This window comes from Cyprinus carpio, chromosome B20 (genome assembly GCF_018340385.1).
Source record: "Cyprinus carpio isolate SPL01 chromosome B20, ASM1834038v1, whole genome shotgun sequence".
Classification (NCBI taxonomy): Eukaryota; Metazoa; Chordata; class Actinopteri; order Cypriniformes; family Cyprinidae; genus Cyprinus; species Cyprinus carpio.
This window is the reverse complement of record NC_056616.1, coordinates 15091203-15110294: the sequence shown is the minus strand read 5'-3', so window position 1 is coordinate 15110294 and position 19092 is coordinate 15091203. Positions and strand designations below refer to the sequence as shown.

The window sequence follows — 19092 nt, the reverse complement described above, 5'->3', positions numbered from 1 at the left end:
AGCCTACATAGTTAGCCTACATTTCCACTGTGTGAATAAATGATAGATTCTAAAACAAATCTGAAATGCACTGTATTGAAAAGTGGAAAAAAAAAAAAAAAAAAAATTATTATTACCATCCACACACAAGTCAGTTCCCTTTTTGCAGTTTGCATTTTTAACCCACATGGGCCATGAGAAAGTTTATCTTAAGAGATACGGATAGAGTTTACTGATAAACTGTATGGATGATATGTTTAAAGCTCTGATATATTATTGATCATCAGTTTATATTATCTTTATATGCACACAAGATCTATTTAATTAAAATCATTCTAAAATATTTTATGGCTTGCGATTGTTCCATAATAATAATGAAAATGAAGAATTAATTCGAATTAAGGGACTTTTACTGTAGAAAGACTAACCGGAAGCAGGAAGTGTACAGTTTTTGTGTTCACACTGCTCTCAGGGCTGGGTCCCTGACAGCTGATGTGATATTAAAAACAACAACAGCAACAAGCTTTTATTTTTAACAAATACAAGTTAAAGCGTCAGAGAAGGCATTTTCGTCGCTCAATTGGATAAACTTAAGGTAAGATTCGCCTAACGTCGCAGTTTATTAGCTTCCCGAAAAGGCCACTGCGCTGTTTACTGTATCAGCTGACTTTTCATAAAACAATCTGTGTTCCTATAACAATAAAGACATCTTCATCTATATAAAAAAACAGATTTAAATAATCGCCACGGAAATCACGAACTCCTCATTTAAGAAAATTATTAACGTTACTCTGCAACTGACGGTATTCACGTATTATTCTAATGTATGTCATATTAATGTATAATTATCATATTCATATACTGTGGTATTTACATGGGATCACCATGGTAGATTCTAGTACAGTTCTGTGAATGAAGGGCAAATGTACCTTTAAGTCTACATAAATAAAACTGAATGAATTTGATCCTTTAAATTTAATAAACACCTTTGTTTGCCTGCATGCTTCAGCAAAATTTGTAATGTCTTATTGTGTCTTGTATACTGGATTATTGTTGCAAACTGACAGATGACAGATGAAGTATCTGCTATAATCTGAAATTTTTAAAATATGATGCATACAAAAGAATACACTTTTGAATGACTTGGACAGCATCAAAGAGCAGAAGGACCTTTCAGCTTACATTTGTTTAGTGAAAACAAATGTAATGAGCCAATTGTGCTTTTAATTTCAGGATTAAACATGACTGCCATCAAGCACGCCCTTCAGAGGGATATTTTCACCCCCAATGACGAGCGTCTGCTGAGCATCGTCAATGTGTGCAAGGCAGGGAAAAAGAAAAAGAACTGTTTCCTGTGTGCCACAGGTAGAGCAGAGACACAGATCCATGTCAGAGAATCTCCATAAACAGTCTTTTATTGTTTATTTTACCTCTGTCACTTCTGTTTATCATCTTCAGTGACTACAGAGCGCCCGGTGCAGGTGAAGGTGGTGAAAGTGAAGAAGTCAGATAAAGGAGATTTCTATAAGAGACAGATGGCATGGGAACTACGGGACCTGACAGAGGTGGATGCCAAAGATGCCAATAAGGTCAGAGGTCATACAGTATGTGAAAGGTTCAATTCAGACATGAAATAAAGCTCAGTAATAAAATAACTGTTACTAAATATTATGGATACATAATATTACCTGTTTCAGATTGCTTATTGGATGATATTGGATATAGTGTTATTTTAGTACTATTTATATACTATAAAAGTATTTTTTATATACTTCAATATTTATTAATATTGATTAATATGTTCTTTTGTCACACACAGACACACACACACTCACACATATCTATATCTATATCTATATCTATATATATATATATATATATATATATACAGTACAGGTCAAAAGTTTGGAAACATTACTATTTTTAATGTTTTTGAAAGAAGTTTCTTCTGCTCATCAAGCCTGCATTTATTTGATCAAAAATACAGAAAAAAACAATGTAATATTGTGATATATTATTTCAATTTAAAATAATTGTTTTTACATTTATTATACTTTAAATTATCATTTATTTCTGTGATGAAAAGCTGAATTTTTAGGATCATTATCAGATGATCCTTTAGAAATCATTCTAATATGATGATTCATTATTAAAGTTGGAAACAGTTCTGCTGCTTAATATTTTTTCAGAACATGTGATACTTTTTTAGGATACTTTGATGAATAAAAAGTAAAAAAAAAAAAAAAGAAAGCTATGTTTTTTTAAAATATAAATATTTTGTAATAACAATATACACTACTGGTCAGTAATTTGGGGTCAGTAATTTTTTTTTTCTTTTCTTTTTTTTTAAATAAAATCAATACTTTTATTCAGCAAGGATGTGTTAAATTGATAAAAAGTGATAGTAAAGAAAATATATTATTAGAATATATATTATTTATTTTGAATAAATGCAGTTCTTTTTAACCTTTTATTCATCAAATATATTAGACAGCAGCAACTGTTTCCAACACTCGTAATAAATCAGAATATTAGAATGATTTCTAAATGATCATGTGATAGACTGCATGTTACATGTGAAACTGAAGGCTGGAGTAATGATGCTGAAAATTCAGCTTTGCATCACAGGAATAAATTATTTTTATAGTATAGTATTTTATAGTATATTCAAATAGAAAACTATTATTTATATATATACTGTTTTTAAAGTTAAGTTTTCTTTTGTCATTTTTAGTTTTTTTTATATGCTTATTAAAAACTTACAAATTTTTCTAATCTTAGTACTTCAGCTTATTTTATTTCAATTTCTAATTTTCATTTTTTTTAAGTTTAAGTATTTATACTAGATATAATAATAGTTATAATAACTTAACAAAGACATTATTATTTTATTTTAGTTTCCAGTTATAGTTAGTTACCAGTTGGATTTAATTTAAATGTTAGATTACCTTTTCCGTCACTGAAGGCTCACTTAAAATGAATCTTTACAAACACTAAGAATTTAATAACACTGTTAAATATAATCTTTAGCAAATCTAAAAAAAAAACATACTGTACATAAATAATGTTTTTATACCTAAATTCACTTATAGCACTTAAAGTGATTGAAATGACTTTTTATTGTTTTGTATTTTAATTGCTGAAACATACTTATGGAACATATTTATGGAAATTGGGGTAACATGAAAATAATTATTGACCTGGAATCGACCTGAATTTACTGAGCAAATCCTGGACTTCTCCATCCTTCAGGAGAACCCAGAGTTTGACCTTCATTTTGAGAAGGTTTATCGATGGGTGGCGAGCAGCACTGCAGAGAAGAATTCGTTCATCTCGTGTATCTGGAAGCTGAACCAGCGCTACCTTCGGAAGAAAGTGGAGTTTGTAAATGTCAGTCCACAGCTGCTGGAAGGTGAGGCTCACTACTGCTCCCGGTGTTGTGGCAGTGTAATAGCATGTTGTTAAGCAACCAGTGTGTTTCTATATATTATGTAATTCTATTATGTCAGAAAAAGAGTCTGAAAGCTTGAATGTAGAACTATTACATTTGCAATGATAGGAACTCAAAATAGTTTCTGTTTTCCTGTGCCTAGTGCTCTCTTTCTGTCTTTTTCTGAGCTCTTTGGGATTCTGCAATGTGTCTTTTTGAGTGTCCTTTAATGCTTTAACCCGATCTCTGCTGTTCTCTCTAAATCTCTCACTGGCCAGAGCTTCCTAAAGCTGAAGGTTTGTATGCTGTTTTTTCTTCCATCTTTCATCCTTCTCCATTACCCAACTCCAGTTTCCACCTCCTGCGATTGTTTCCCCGTCATTAACTGTCTTTCTTTCTTCACATTAATTCATTTTGCTTGATTGCATAGTTATCTGGGAACATTTACCCAGTGCTCACTCTCTAGATTGTGTTTGTTTTTACTTACATTGCATTTATGGAGTAGTTTAGTTAATATACTATATATATGCACACAATCACTACAATTCAAAAGTTTGGATATGTTTTATGAAAGAAGTCTCTTATGCTCAACAATGCTGCATTAATTTAATCAAAAATACAGTAAAAATAGTAATATTGTGAAAAATTGTTACACTCTTTCTGTTATCATGTAATGTCATTCTATTATAATCTGACAATTAAATTTAAACGTAATTTATGCATGCAAAATTCCAAATATTCTTTACTGTCATATAACATGTAGTTTCTTTAAAAAAAAAAAGATCTTGCTGACACCAGACTTTTGAATGGTAGCATATACAGTAATAAACATTTGAGGTTAATAGCACTTTTTTTCATGTATCGTTCCTTCTTCTCAGAGTCGGTCCCGAGCGGAGAGAGTCAGATTGTTGCAGGGGGAGATGAGGATGCTCTGGACGATTACCAGGAGCTGAACGCCCGAGAGGAGCAGGACATTGAGAGCATGATGGAGGTCTGCGAGTATGCCATTTCCAACGCAGAGGCCTTTGCTGAGAAACTGTCCCGTGAGCTACAGGTCCTAGATGGGGTGAGTTTGTTTAATCGTTTCCTAAAGTAAAACACTGGTGTGTTAGCACTAAACATAGTGGAAAGTATTGATTGCACCTGTCATCAGGAGTTTCTAATTAACTTTATCTATATTGAACTAAGTGCAATAATTATCTTAAAGTCAAGGTAAATGTGGATTGAAGGAATAGCAGTTTTTATTGAGTACTCTTCTTATTGTTTGACAGTCATATCAAAGATAAAACAAGGCTTATTTTGTTATTGTGAATAGTAATCTCTGTTCTTCTCTGCTCAGGCTAACATCCAGTCCATCATGGCCTCTGAGAAGCAGGTGAACATCCTGATGCAGCTGCTGGACCAGGCTCTTGCAGAGGTGGACAACATCGAGGGGAAGTTGCTCAGTTATGAGGAGATGCTGCAGAGCGTGAAAGAACAGATGGACCAGATTTCCCAGAGCAACCGTCTCATCCAGATCAGCAACACCAACAATGGCAAACTACTGGATGAGATCCAGTTCCTCGTGGTATGTTGGGACACAGTTGAGATTTTTTTGTATTTTTGTTGATTAACAATTCAGCCGGGATGAACAAAGTTCTTTAGATGGGATGTTTTGATTATGCATCTTTACTGCTTTTGTTTGATAGTAAAACAGAACTCTAATAAAAGATTACTGGCATGATTAGAATTTTAATATGTCTATAATTGTCTCTTTGTTAATATTTGTGTATTTTTGTCCATGGTAGAACTACATGGATCTATCAAAAGGGCACATCAAGGCTTTGCAGGAAGGAGATTTGTCTTCTCCTAAGGGTATCGAGGCCTGCATCAATGCTTCTGAGGCTCTGTCACAGTGCATGAACGTAGCGCTCAAACCAGGTACTGCTCTCAAACTTCATCCACTGTGTGAAAACAGCCACATGAGAAGCATTAATCATGTTTGTGTGATGTTCTGTTCCAGGCCATGAGAAGCTGATGGCAGTCAAGCAGCAGCAGCATCTGTTTTCTGAGCTCAGAGATGCTTTCGCCCGACGTCTCACCAACCACCTCAACAACGTGTTTGTGCACCAGGTAACATTATTACACACGTTCCAGGTAAAGAACAATTTACATATATGAGGAGTGTTAGGCTTTCTTTCCTTTTCTGTTGAGTCTTTTATCTGCCTCTGTCTGATCGATTCTTTCTCCTGTGTTGCTGTTTGGCCACCAGTCGTGTCTCTCTTTGTCACTTTACTTCACTGTGCTCTCTGTTCCTCTGTCAGTTCAACCACTTCAGTCACTTCAAAATGAGCATCCCTCAGTTCTATAGGTCGTCCTGTCTGTCACTCCCTGTGAGTACGCCCACTCCAGCACCCTGTTTGACCCGCCCACTCTAACAGTCACGCAACTCCTCTTCTTTAGACCTAACTGTCTCATCAATGCTTCTCTCTCTTCATGGAAACATTCTGTTTAAGCATGTTCATGGTGATGTAATCCAGACATTCTCATCTTAGGGTTTCTAAGATGATCGCCCCATAAACCTCCTAGCCAACATCATTCACGTGTTAGTAGCTGTTGATTTTGTCCCCTGAAGATGTAAAGGGGTCTTCATTGCCTTGTTTGCTCACTCTCCGATGGAATTGTGAGGTGCTCGTGAGAAGAAATGGCCTGGTCAGCATGCAGTTCCTGCAGTATTTGCTTTTATGATGTGTATGTTTCATAGGTGCATTGAGAAGGAACTGTTTGACTGTGAGAATAGCACTACTGTGGCAGTCTTCATGGATTTGTGAGGCTTGGTGATTTTTGCCTGATTAATTACAGTTTGAGCTCAACGTAACTGTAATATAACAGCGACCTTTTTTGTGGGAGTAGAGCTGGGTGTTTATACAGATTTCCTCCATATGAAAAGATATTTTCGTTCCGGTAATGCTTGTATGCAGGAAAGTGTTTTAGTCTGATTCACTGATTCATTTAACACCTATTTTCAAATCATACTGTATGTTTTTAGTTCACTGAAAACCATAGTTGTTTGTTTGTAAATCAGACCTCATTGGTCACGTTGTATGCTGTTGATTCACTAAAGAACTGGTTCATAAGAGTCGTTTGTTCATGAATCAAACTGCAGTGTCCACTGCAGTGTACACCGGTCACAATATATGATGCTGTTTCACAAAAAAGAACTGGTTGTTAAGAGTCAGTTGTTTATGAATCAGATTTTCCAAACTGTATGTTTTTGATTCACTAAAAAGAATTAGTTTATAAAAGTAATTTGTTCATGAATGAATCAAACTGCAGAGTCTGTTCTGTATGTTTTTAATTTGTGAAAAAGAACCAGTTCATAAGAGACATCTGTTCATGAATCAGACTTTACAAACTTTGTTCTTTCGATTCACTAAAAAGAATTAGTTTATAAAAGTAATTTGTTCATGAATCAGACTGCAGTGTCTGTTTTGTATGTTTTCAGTTTACTAAAAAGAATCAGTTCATAAGAGTCATTTGTTCATGAATCAGACTGCACTCTTCCCTCTATGTTTTTGATATAAAACTCGTTTAAAAGACTCATTTTTTCCATGAATGAGATGATTTTTGTGTTTAGCCCACAAGGACTGCTCAAGAGAAGGATGTTTTTGCCATTATTTTGCGGTATCAATTGCATCACATTCGATACGGATTGTGAGCAGATGTTCGCAACACAAATGTCAAATATGATTTGTAAAATATTTTAACACAGCTACTAAAAAAAAGTCATTAAGCAAACAAAACTCCAAATTTGAATTTGCCAAATGAAGATCTGTATTTTTACCCAGCTCTATGTGGGAGTGATTGTGTGTGTGTGTGTTTTCCATAATATTAAATTGCTTGTACAGGGAACTTTTTTCATACTGAGTTTCCTCTCACTGAGTGTGTCTGTGTGTTTGTGTGTGTAGGGACACGATCAGAGCTCCACACTGTCCCAGCACACAGCTGAGCTGACACTTCCCAAACACAGCCCTCTGCACAGAGACCTGCTCAGATACGCCAAACTCATGGAGTGGCTGAAGAACACCCAGAGAGAGAAATATGAGGGTCTTTCCAGGGTGAGTGCTGATATCACAGTAATTGTTATCATTAGGGTTTGAAAGCACTCAGTCACGTTTGTATAAATTGTTCTATCTTGATAAAGTCATAAAGTGGATGGAAACTGTGTGACAAAAGTCAAGGACAAAAACATTATTAAATACTGTAACATTCTTAATTTTCCTGACACTGCAGATTATTAGCATTACAGCATTGCAATATCTCAATATCCATAGCTGCTGTTTGCAACCAGTTTGATTTACTTACCCCTTATGTATTTGAGTGAAAGAGGTTGTTTAATAAAAAAAATGTAGGGTTGGATTTATTTAATAGTCCACTTGAAAAAAAAAGTGTGTTGCATACACATCAGAATGCCAGAGTGAATGTGAATATGAACACCTATTATAGGCATACAGTAGTGATTCAGGATAAGACAAACATTTAAAAGATGGATTCATGATTCATGTACTTGCTCATTATATACATTTTGAACAAAAAAGTTACATAGTGTACCTTTGATAAGACAAACAGTCCCATTATTGCATGCTTGTATAAGCTTTAAGTTTAAACAGTTTGACAGTTACAATCACCAACAGTACTCACAACTAAAAAAACCCTGTTATCATTTATGATCACTGACACAGTCCCCTTATGATCAGTTACAGTAACCATTAAAACACCATCATCATAATAATGCTGCAGTGTCTTATCCTGATGTCCTCTGAGAGCCAGTGGTTTTGCTTTTGAAATGGCAGTGCCTTAGTAGAGGAAAATAGCAGTTATATTTAATTTTAGCTCTGCTCAGACTTAATAGTACTGTTAATGTTATTCTACAGACATTAGACCAAGGGCAAGGCCATATTTAAGGGTTTAGTCCGAGCGATTAGTCCTTTTCTAATCATCGCTCAGTGCTAATCTGATTCCCAAATGTTTTAGATGCATTTATCTCTGCCCTCTATTATTAAACTGTCTTTAAATCCAAATGTGATGGCAGACGTGGCCTGGATGTTGCTGTGTGATTTGTGTCTGGTTCCCAGTCCTGTTCTCTCTCTCTGTCTCACTCACTGTTATTTCCTGTGATCTTTTTAACTTCCTTTAAATGAGAAAATGCTGACAAGTAAAAAAATCTAAGTTGCTGATCTTCCCTTATATTTTTATAGACCTATGTGGATTACATGACCCGACTGTATGAGCGGGAAATTAAGGACTTCTTTGAAGTGGCAAAGATCAAAATGGCAGGCACTAGTAAGGATGGGAAAGGAAAATTCGGTAAGACCTCAATAAAAACTTTATATATATATATATATGTATTTTTGTTTATCAGGAAACCTACTCTTTGGAAAGGGTTTTTTGTCCATGCTGTTTCTTCAGTCTCTGTTTGTCCTGTGTATGCTATGTTGAGTTTTGTCTGTATGCGTGTGTGCCATTTGTAATACATTTTCTTACACTAATGTTAAACTACATGACAAACACACAGTTTCAACAGAGCGGAACTGAAATGATTCAACAGTTCTCTAGTAAAATCATTGAGATGTCAGTCATTGCTTGTCTCTGATATGATGGTGTTTTCATTGTAATGTCCTGACATGTGCTGCAAGGCCCACAGTGTGTGTATTATTACACATGGCATTAAATGCATACTAGAGGCATGACAACCAAAATATTCTGTGGAAAAAGTACCCTAAATACATACTATTTCGGGGGTGATTAGAACAGTGTAGTAGACTTCTCAGAATGCTTGCAAATGGTATAAAGAGAGACTTTTTTTAATGTTTATGAAATGAACATTGTCTTTTCTATTCTGTATTTTTAGATGTATTTATATGTATCATCTTTTTGAAAACTAGGTGTGGGCATTTTTTCCACACCATTAGCATCAAAATAAGACTGTGTTAAGTTAAAAAACAAAACGAAACAAAACAACAACAGTACTTTCAAAAACATCTCTCATTCCATTGTGCACCATTAAAATGTTTCTAATTCTGGATTTTCATCGATGTCAGATGTTTTGAAGTTGGGGGAAAAGGTCCTTATTTTTGTCATTTCCAAGTACTCCGACACTTGTGCCCATCCCTATTGGAAACATTTATCCCTGCTTACGCTGGTACTCTTCCAGGTGTTAGTAAGATGTTCCTCTTGTTTCAAAAGCTTTCATTAGCAGTCTAATTCTCAGCTTTTTCCTCCACGTGATGAAATAAAATGAGCTTTTTGTTTCCAAAGGCCAAAGAGCCCAAAGCCTAAATTCAGCCACTGCAGTGCATGTCATATTTGAAAACTTTGACCTTTAACCCCTAACTCTGGCACCATGCTGCATGTTGTAAGCCTAACGTGTCTCTGTCTCTGATGCCTGCCTTTCTAACCGGCTTCCAGCCACGCTTCCGCGGAAAGAGAGTGCTCTCAAACAGGAGACGGAGAGTAAGTATCAGCGCCACATGCCATGCCTATCCCATAATGCCTTGCTTCCTCTTAGTCAGAGGGCATCTCTTCCTCATAAGCACAGTAAACCATTATCTTAACTTCAGTTTCAATGTTTCATAAATATGCAAAACATGTTTCAAATCATTTTTTAAGTTACAAGCACCGTTTTATGGATTTCATCTTGTCTTATTCACTTTTTCTTAATCAAAGCTAACCTCAGTTTATAAAATATTAAAATGTTAATGCATCAGTGGTTAAAGGGGAGATTGATTATTTAATCACGCCGTAAAGCCTCTGTGATCTGTATGAGATTTTTAGTAGTTGGGTTGCATGTCTGTTATGACCCCTTTCAGATCAACATGTACTTTACAAGGTAAGTTTAATAATCCTATAGACGAGGTGATTTGAATATAAATCAAGTACAGCTGACTTGTGTGTTTTATATGGAGTTCACGTTCTGATGGTTTCTCCTCTGATGGTGTCTCTCAGGCCTGCATGGGAGCTCCGGGAAGCTTACAGGCTCCACATCGAGTCTGAATAAACTCGCTGTGAGCAGCTCCAACAGCAGGCGCTCTCAGTCGTCTTCTCTGCTTGATATGGGCAACATGTCCGCCTCTGACCTGGACGTAGCAGACAGGACCAGGTTTGATAAGGTGCACCTCCGCTAAATGTGACTAAATACTGAAACTTGTCCAAAGTATAATCATATGTTCCCAATGTTTGGGGTCAGTTTAAAACTTTTATTCATGCATTAATTTGTGTTAACCCTACACTTTTAACGATAGTGTACATATGCCCATTGAGGGCCCTTCTTTGTGTGCTTTTCTAGATCTTTGAGCAGGTTTTGAGTGAGCTAGAGCCATTGTGTCTGGCTGAACAGGACTTTATCAGCAAGTTCTTCAAGCTGCAGCAAAATCCGACACTAGCTCAGGCGAGTATCAGATACAGTACGGCTCAGATCTGTGTGTGTGTGGTATTTGTGTGATTTAATGATGTTATAAATCCCTCATTAGGGAGAGAATGTGGATGACAGTGATGGAGCGGTTCACTCCAGACCCCCCAGTGAACACAGACATTCAATATCTGAGTGAGTGACAGATCTCGAGCCCTCTTTAATTCATTACAAGCAGATTACAAAAAATGATCATGCATTCATTTCTCTTGCAGAAAGGACATGGTTCGGATGATGATGAATAAGATCTTTCAGAGCATCGAGACGGAGCTGAACAGTCTGATAGCTTTAGGGGATAAGATCGACAGCTTCAACTCTCTCTACATGCTGGTAAAGATGAGTCACCACGTCTGGACGGCCGAGAATGTTGATCCCGCGTCTTATCTCAGCACAACGCTGGGCAACGTGCTGGTCACTGTCAAGAGAAACTTTGATAAATGCATTGTAAGTGGAGCTCATGTCAAGCATTGTTTGATGTATCAGTGGTGAGACCAGTGTTTGAATCTTCTGCTGTTTTAGTCTGGACAGATTCGTCAGATGGAGGAGGTGAAGATTTCAAAGAAGAGTAAAGTGGGCCTCCTGCCATTTGTCACCGGCTTTGAGGAGTTTGCTAAGCTAGCTGAGGCTATTTTCCGTAACGCAGAAAGACGGGGTGATCTGGATAAGGCCTATATCAAACTCATCAGAGCTGTCTTCAATAACGGTGAGGATCATCATAATCTCATACATTTGTTTATTCATCACTAGTTGTGAGAATGTGCAAGAAGCCCTTAATTTCTTGAAATGCTGCTTTTAGAATTTTTTTTGAAACATGAAGAGAAAGAAAGCATGATAGCATTATTATTATTTTTTTTAATAATTATTATTATTTTGCATTTTCCTAAATATTTATTTTTATATAAATATCAAAATATAAATATAAAATATTATTTAAATATACATATTATTTCAAGATATTATATTTGCAGTTTACGTTTTTATTAGTTTTGAAATATTTCTATATAGTTTTAATATTTTTATTTTTCGGTTTTAGTCATTTTGGTTTTTCAGCTTCTACGTATAGCACTACGGCAACATTTCTACGTTTGCAAGCTTGTCATCTAATTATTGATATTTTATTTCAGCTTTAATTCAATTACTGAAAACCAATAACAACACTGTTACGAACTATCCATTAATAAAGAATGTAATTAATTCTTCATGTACATTTTCAGTGCTTCCGGTTCTGTTTTCAGCACTCTTGTTCATCTTAATGGGTCTCTTTCTGTTTGCATATCGGTAGTGGAGAAAGTGGCCAACGAGAGCCAGAAGACTCCGCGTGATGTGGTGATGATGGAGAACTTCCACCATATCTTCTCAACACTGTCCAGCCTGAAGATCTCCTGTCTGGAGGCAGAGAGGAAGGAGGCCAAGCAGAAGTACACAGAACACCTGCAGTCCTACGTCATCAACTCACTGGGCCAACCGCTTGAGAAACTTAATGTAAGCCAAGTCTTTACAGAAACCAGGATTGAGCAGTATTACAGTAGAACATCCGTGTAAATCACAATTTTAGAAATAAAACTAAAATGTGTTTGGACTATTAATGTAAATGGATTCTTCAGCTATGTTTATGAACCAATTTTTAATTTTCTTCCCATTTTGCAGCACTTCTTTGAGGGAGTGGAGGCGCGTGTAGCTCAGGGTGTCCGTGAAGAGGAAGTGAGCTACCAACTGGCCTTCAATAAACAGGAACTGCGTAAGGTTATTAAAGAATACCCTGGGAAGGAGGTAAAGAAAGGCCTGGACAACCTCTACAAGAAGGTGGATAAGCATCTATGTGAAGAGGAGAATCTGTTACAGGTGAATAGAACGAGGGAAATAACACTAAATGGCATTTCTAATGTTTTTGAGTGTTAATGTAAAATTTGTTCTGTCGACAAGGTCGTGTGGCACTCCATGCAAGATGAGTTCATTCGGCAATACAAGCACTTTGAGGGCCTGATAAACCGCTGCTACCCGGGGTCTGGAATCACTATGGAGTTCACCATTCAAGACATGCTGGAGTACTTCTCCAGTATCGCTCAGTCCCACTAAAACAGGAAGCTGAATGATTGTGCCAGAGTGAGAAGAAAAGTGCTGTTTGTGAGAGAGAATGAGTGCTTATATTGTACATATATATTACAGTGCAGTTTTGCTTGTAATGTTGTGTCATAACTAACACTGGAACCCTGTTTGTACCGTGCAGCTTGAGTTTCTGTTGTAACTGATTTTATGACTTTTTTTTTTTTTCGAAAATTAAAATTGCTTTATAACACATTAGTATAGTGAGTCACATATGACTGAAAGTTCTCATTACTTCTACAAAGCCTCAACACTAAAAACGTGTGGCTGATTTTTCATGCACATGAATGCTGATGAGTATCAACACATTAAAAAAAAGCCTGAAGTCTGGATGTAAAAAAATAAAGCATACTTTTGAAAGTTAATTTTCTTTTCTTCTTGTAATTTATTGTGATGATACATTTATTCTAAAACAGATAATTGTTCACAAAAAAAAACTATAATAAGTAGCTTTATTAGCGTCCACACCACAGCTAACAAAAACGACACAGAGTTGCAATCACTTTCAATCACAAAAACATAGTCAGCAAATCAACTCGACTCAAGTTCACAAAAAAAAAAAAAAAAAAGTTCGAGCATTTAAAGCGGCAGGAGACAACCTCAGCGCGAGTTTAATAAGCAGAAAATCATTCTTGGTGTGAACGAGAACTATTTTTTAAAACTGTATGCTTATTGTTGACGTTATTGTGAGCGGTCCTTGAAAACGTTACGTTAATTACGTTTTAATTAAAAACTCAAACATTTTCAGTATCTCTCACAATGGAGATGCTGGAACTAGTTAGCACCTCGATTAATGTATCTGTGTAATTTTAAAGCGGCTTGACTAGTGTCCTGAATCGATAACGAACAGGGTATGACTAACGTTAAAGTTTCACCCGAAATCTGTCTCTCCGCCCCCATTGCTCAATACTTCATTTCCCATCATGCTCTCTCAAAAAGCTTTTTCCCCCCTTCTTTTCACAGAGAGCAGCACTGAAATCAGAAGTTGGTTAGCTGCTTCACTGAAGCGATGGACGTGTTCTGATCTGTCGGTATTCTGAGTCACTGAGTCTCAATAACCGGACGGACTCTTGTACGCATGTGATTCACTATGCCGCCTCGAAAGAAGGAGTACGGGATTAAACGAGCGAGCGGACCCCTGGTCCACTTCAGAGCGCCAGTGAGCGCGACCACCGTTCGCCGACACTCCGCCGTCGTTCCCTCGGTGCTGACGTTCGCCGTGATCGTGGCATCCGGAGGCCTGTTGCTCATGATAGAAAAGGGAATGCTGAACAGCGTGCAGACTCCGCCGCCTCGCGCCAGCGGGAAGAAAGTGGAATACCGACCGAGGAACAGCGACGCGGCTGTGGACGTGGAGTCTCAGGTAAGGTCGCCGAATAGAGACACAGGCTCGCTAGATTGTCAATAAACTGTGACGTTTTTTGAGAAACTTATAAATATTTTGATATGTCTGCATGAAGTCATCAGACTTTCTCAGAGTTTCGCGAGTCTGAACAGCAATTAATTTTCCTGAGAACTCGGGCTGCGTCTCAAAACCTAGTGAGCATCCTACCTAGACAGCATTCCGTTCAATACAGTGTCCCCGATTATTGCTTGGACAATTTAGCCACACGAATTAATGTTTAAATGGCGTTGCCTTGTATAACTGTAAATCTAAAAAAGTGATTATTTTACACAAATAATGCACAAACTCAAGTTTAAAGCGAGGCGTTTAATAAAAATAAGTTTGGTAGGTTTTATACGAAACGATAAATACCCTTTTAAAACGTCAAAGGAGCAAGTTGATCAGAAAACTTAAGTTTTGCAGACTGAAATCCAAAAGAGTGGCTCCTAAAGTGTCTCAAGTGTTGTTTGCCCAGCTAGTGCACAACTCTGAATATGTTACCTGGGCAGAAAAGAGAGAACAATTTATGGGAAATAAAAAATACACTCTAGTCAATGTGTAATCCTCTCAAGTCATTCGGTTTGTCAAAACCTCTCAACATCTTTTCCTCTGCTATTGCACTTTCTGTACCATCTGTGTATTGAACTTCTGGACAGTAGAGTAAAAGAAGTAATTTTAAAACGTAAAATCCGATTATTCCTATTTATATCTGATTAATCCTATACTGTCCTATTATTACTCCACTGGAGGATCTATGGATTTAGTTAAAAGTTGGTATGTGGAAAGCATCTTTGATGGAGCAGAGAAACTCCATATTTCATTCCAGAAAATATTAAACAGCTGCTTACCTTCAAGCCAAGATGTGAAATATGAAACTTGGGGCCAATTCGTTCAAGTTGAGATCCCTGCAGTGCTCTTGACAGAAGAGTACAATCACGTGACAGTTCGGCTACCTTTTCTGATCTCTCTCAAACGCTGACATGAAATCTAAACCTTTGGATTTTGGTGTTGCTTACAGTAATCAGGCGTTATTGTTAAGTTATTACACATGTGGTATTCAGTAGGTATAATAATAATATTTTTATTTTATTTTATTTTTTGCAAAATGACAACTCTATGTGAAGTGGACACGCTCTTATGCTGATGGAAAAGTCTTTAGCGTATGTGTTATATTTTGCAACATCTGAATGTTTTCTTCCTGAAAATGATTGATGATTTAGTTTTAAGTGCAGTTCACATGAGGTTCGGCCATCCAGAGGAATGTCCAGAGTAAATGTTCTGTTGTGTTGTTAAGGAAAACATTTTAATGTTTCATCTGCTTTTGGGTCGATGGAGAGATGTTTATGGAAATTGTCCTAGCTAAACATAGTTTGCTATTTTTATATGTAAATATTTTTTTATTGGTAGTGTACAAAAGTATATTTAGAGCAGACTGAATGAGTGGAGTTGAGACCTTTTTAGTAAAGTCACTTTAAGAATATTTTGGTACACTATGTTGGAACACACCACATTTCCATTTTGACAGGTTTCTCTAAAATATTTGATTCTGATTGGTCAGTTTTGCCCATGCAGGGGTCAGATATGCAACAGTGTCCTGTCCACCCACCACTTCAGTGGACAGATTTTTTCCCTCTTTAATTGCTAAATAATGCGAACTTTTTACACCACAGGCTACACAAAATTAAACATAGCTTGGCAATTGGTTGTCCTAGATTGGTATTATCTAATTGTGTACTTGACTTTAACAACTGACTGCTGATAGCTATTCAACCTCATTCATTACGTACCTTTCTATCAAAGTTATCTGACATTATCAAGCTGAATTTGTTCTGACACAGTTTAACTCTGAGTTCTTGTCATATTTTATTCCCATTTTCTAAACTATAGTGAATAAACTGTGATAACGTGAGAAATGTTGAAGGTGTCGGAATAAATTTTGGTTTGACTGTATATCGTTCTAAAATCATATATGCCTCTTTCCCCCCAGATTGTACAAGAGATCCGCAATCGCACCATAAGATCGATGTGTGGTCAGAAGAACATGCCCCACAGCGTGTGGTCTCTCAGTCCGCTGCAGAGGAAGACTCTCCTCCAGCACATACTAGTGAACGACGAGCATCGCTTCCTCTACTGCTACGTCCCCAAAGTGGCCTGTTCCAACTGGAAACGAGTGCTGAAGGTGATGAGTGGCGCTCTGGCTAACGTGGATGTCAAAGTGAAGATGGACCATCGTGCTGATTTGGTCTTTCTTTCTGACCTTCCCCCCGAAGAGATTCGAAATCGACTACGGCATTATTTTAAATTCATGTTCGTGCGAGAGCCGATGGCACGCTTGCTTTCAGCCTATCGTAACAAGTTTGGTGAAATTGCGGCGTATCAGCGAAAATACGGTGCGGAGATCATACGCCGATATAGAAAAGGCTACGCAAAGGATAAAAAAATAGCAGGCAATGACGTGACGTTTACGGAGTTTGTGCGTTATTTGATTGACGAAGACCCGGAGCGAATGAACGAACACTGGATGCCCATCTACAACCTGTGCCAACCCTGCGCCGTAGAATATGACTTCATAGGCTCGTACGAGAGGCTGGAGAGTGACGCCGCTTACGTGCTGGAACGTGTCGGAGCGCCCCAACATGTACGTTTCCCTGAACGCCAAACATGGTACAAACCCGTCACCAAAGAAACGCTGCATTATTACTTATGCACTGTCCCACAGAAGTTCCTCAAAGAGCTCCTGCCCAAGTATATTTTGGATTTCTCTCTGTTCGGTTATTCTTTACCCAACACAACCACTGAATACTGTAGGCATTAACAAAGGCGTTGGTTTAAACCAGCTTTCTAAGACTGTCTATAATCTTTCGATATGTTAATATTTTAATACTTTTTTAACGTAGTTATTTTAACCTGTACAGAATTGAAAATATATTTGAATATGAGCCTCAGTACAGTGTATTTGAGAGCTATTTAAGTTCAGACCACTATTTAAATACTCGATCAGCTATTTTTATTCATGAGATGCAGTAGGGTGTTCATATTAACAGGCATGAAATGAAGAACATTGTGCTGTGCGCAAGACTATCGTGAGAGTTTTATATTAGTAAGCACAAGCTTCCACCATTTTTTCACTTGTCATTGCAGTATTATAGATTTCAGTGTTTTCTTTTTGGTTATTTGGATGATCGTTACCTCTGCTGTCGCCCTTATGATGTTGCTGATTAATCCTTTTACAAAATCAAATGTGAAACCTATAGAGAGAAAATGTCTCTAAATAGCATTTGAGGCTGTGGCTATCTGTATCTAATGAATTGTGTTGCGAGCGTGTTGAGTTTCATACGAACAAAACAAATATCTCTGACCACAAACTTGAACCCTTCCCATCTGCCACTTCCTCTGAAAAAGATGAGACTCTGAGTTGAATCCCTTAAGAGATTGTGAGGAATGCAGTTTAACATCCAAAAGCAGAAGTACTGTACAATGAGGAAATAAAAAATCCTTGAAACCCACAAGCTGGATTTCTTCAGATAATGTTTTTTTCTTGGGCTAAGCATAATATTTATATTAAAGAACTAAGCCAGTAACAAGCAAATGGTGATTTAAATTCTACCCGCAAAAAGAGAAAAAAAGTGGGAGGATGTGAAAGCTCAGATGACACTCAAAAGGTCAGTCTGCATAATACACACCGATACCAGGAAATACATTCAAGGGCTGTTCACACCAAGATCCACAACGATAACTACATCCATAAAGTATAAAAAAAAATCACTGTGTGTAAGAATATTTCTATCAGAGGTTATGTTTGGTTATCAGCCCAGCTAATAGTTTTTGGTTCTCATAACGCTCTGGGAATGTTAAGTTTTGTTAGAAAAATAACCAACAGAGACCATTACGAGAATGTTATTATTTGCTTCTCCTGGAACCGTATACTGACGTGAAGTGAGGGGAATGATCTGTGTTTGCTGAGAGGATGTTGCTCGTTGGGTTCTTAAGTGTTCTGAGTGGTTTCTAATGCCTTGCCAAGCAGTTGTTAGGGGCCATTCACACAGAATGCATTTTTCCATTCCATTGTGCTGCGTCTATATTTTCGGTGTAAACAGTTCATTAGTGAACAGCTCATTAGGGTGTTGTGAGTAGCTGCTTACAAGTCAACAGCTGAGAACTCAAGTCTTAATCATATACTTTTATATATTTTTACTGGTTGGTCAATTTATGGCTGAGATTTATTTATTTATTTATTTTTTGGATAGCTAACAATAAAATAAAGTCATTTGACAATAGTACCCCTTAGTAAACCCCCTCATTCATGGGTCAATATCACTGTAGGGTGCCTTTTGGTGTCCTGTACATAACTCAGTTGCCATGATAAATGACTATCAAAGGGTGTTATATTAGGCTAAGTTTTTATATTTATAATAAAAGCATTACTTATCTCTTTAGATACATTTTCTAGATTTCTTTAGTTTTGTGTTGAGGATGCATGTTATTTTGCTATGTCCCATTCACTGCTCATTACATTTGAATGAAGTAGAATATAGTCAAATAAAATGTAAAAATGTTGTTCTCCTATTAATATTCTGTTAAATAAGAGATTACTCAATTTGAGTGTATTGATCATTTGGTGATAATTTTTAATTTTTTTTAATTTAATAATAATAATAAAAAAAAGTTTGTTCATGTCCCTTGAATGGTTGTCCACCCTGTCATATCGGGGAATCCGCCCCTTTAAGAAAAGGCCATGTCCTTTAGTGA

The 19092-nt window shown here is 36.9% G+C and overlaps 2 protein-coding genes across 7 annotated transcripts; both read left to right on the top strand.

The window, feature by feature from the left end:
• Positions 1–408: 408 nt before the first annotated feature.
• On the top strand, positions 409–13324 carry exoc1 (exocyst complex component 1). 6 transcript variants are annotated; one of them, XM_042747413.1, is made up of 21 exons: positions 409–574; positions 1213–1344; positions 1438–1568; positions 3232–3391; positions 3688–3705; positions 4288–4475; positions 4749–4976; positions 5197–5329; positions 5412–5521; positions 5713–5781; positions 7357–7506; positions 8647–8755; positions 9857–9901; positions 10394–10557; positions 10734–10835; positions 10918–10991; positions 11072–11300; positions 11376–11559; positions 12139–12338; positions 12504–12698; positions 12780–13324. In XM_042747413.1, exons 2-21 carry the CDS (start codon positions 1221–1223, stop codon positions 12930–12932), a joined length of 2766 nt encoding a protein of 921 aa, XP_042603347.1. In that variant the 5' UTR covers positions 409–574; positions 1213–1220; the 3' UTR covers positions 12933–13324. The 6 variants fall into 6 exon arrangements, with proteins under 6 accessions (XP_042603347.1, XP_042603348.1, XP_042603351.1 ...); XM_042747414.1 differs by lacking the exon at positions 3688–3705; XM_042747417.1 differs by lacking the exon at positions 5713–5781.
• Positions 13325–13757: 433 nt separating this feature from the next.
• Positions 13758–18966, top strand: chst14 (carbohydrate (N-acetylgalactosamine 4-0) sulfotransferase 14). Its single transcript, XM_019068975.2, has 2 exons — positions 13758–14322; positions 16331–18966. The coding sequence occupies exons 1-2, from the start codon at positions 14050–14052 to the stop codon at positions 17156–17158; spliced, it is 1101 nt and encodes a 366-aa protein (XP_018924520.1). The 5' UTR covers positions 13758–14049; the 3' UTR covers positions 17159–18966.
• The last annotated feature ends 126 nt before the right edge of the window (positions 18967–19092 follow it).

What these genes read in the sequence shown, in the direction of transcription:
- exoc1 (XM_042747413.1), top strand. Translation starts at nt 1,221, where the DNA reads ATGACTGCCATCAAGCACGCCCTTCAGAGGGATATTTTCACCCCCAAT. An exon ending in CTGTTTCCTGTGTGCCACAG is followed by an intron (nt 1,345 to 1,437) that starts GTAGAGCAGAGA and finishes TATCATCTTCAG; the next exon opens with TGACTACAGAGCGCCCGGTG. An exon ending in AATATGAGGGTCTTTCCAGG is followed by an intron (nt 7,507 to 8,646) that starts GTGAGTGCTGAT and finishes ATATTTTTATAG; the next exon opens with ACCTATGTGGATTACATGAC.
- chst14 (XM_019068975.2), top strand. Translation starts at nt 14,050, where the DNA reads ATGCCGCCTCGAAAGAAGGAGTACGGGATTAAACGAGCGAGCGGACCC. An exon ending in CTGTGGACGTGGAGTCTCAG is followed by an intron (nt 14,323 to 16,330) that starts GTAAGGTCGCCG and finishes CTTTCCCCCCAG; the next exon opens with ATTGTACAAGAGATCCGCAA.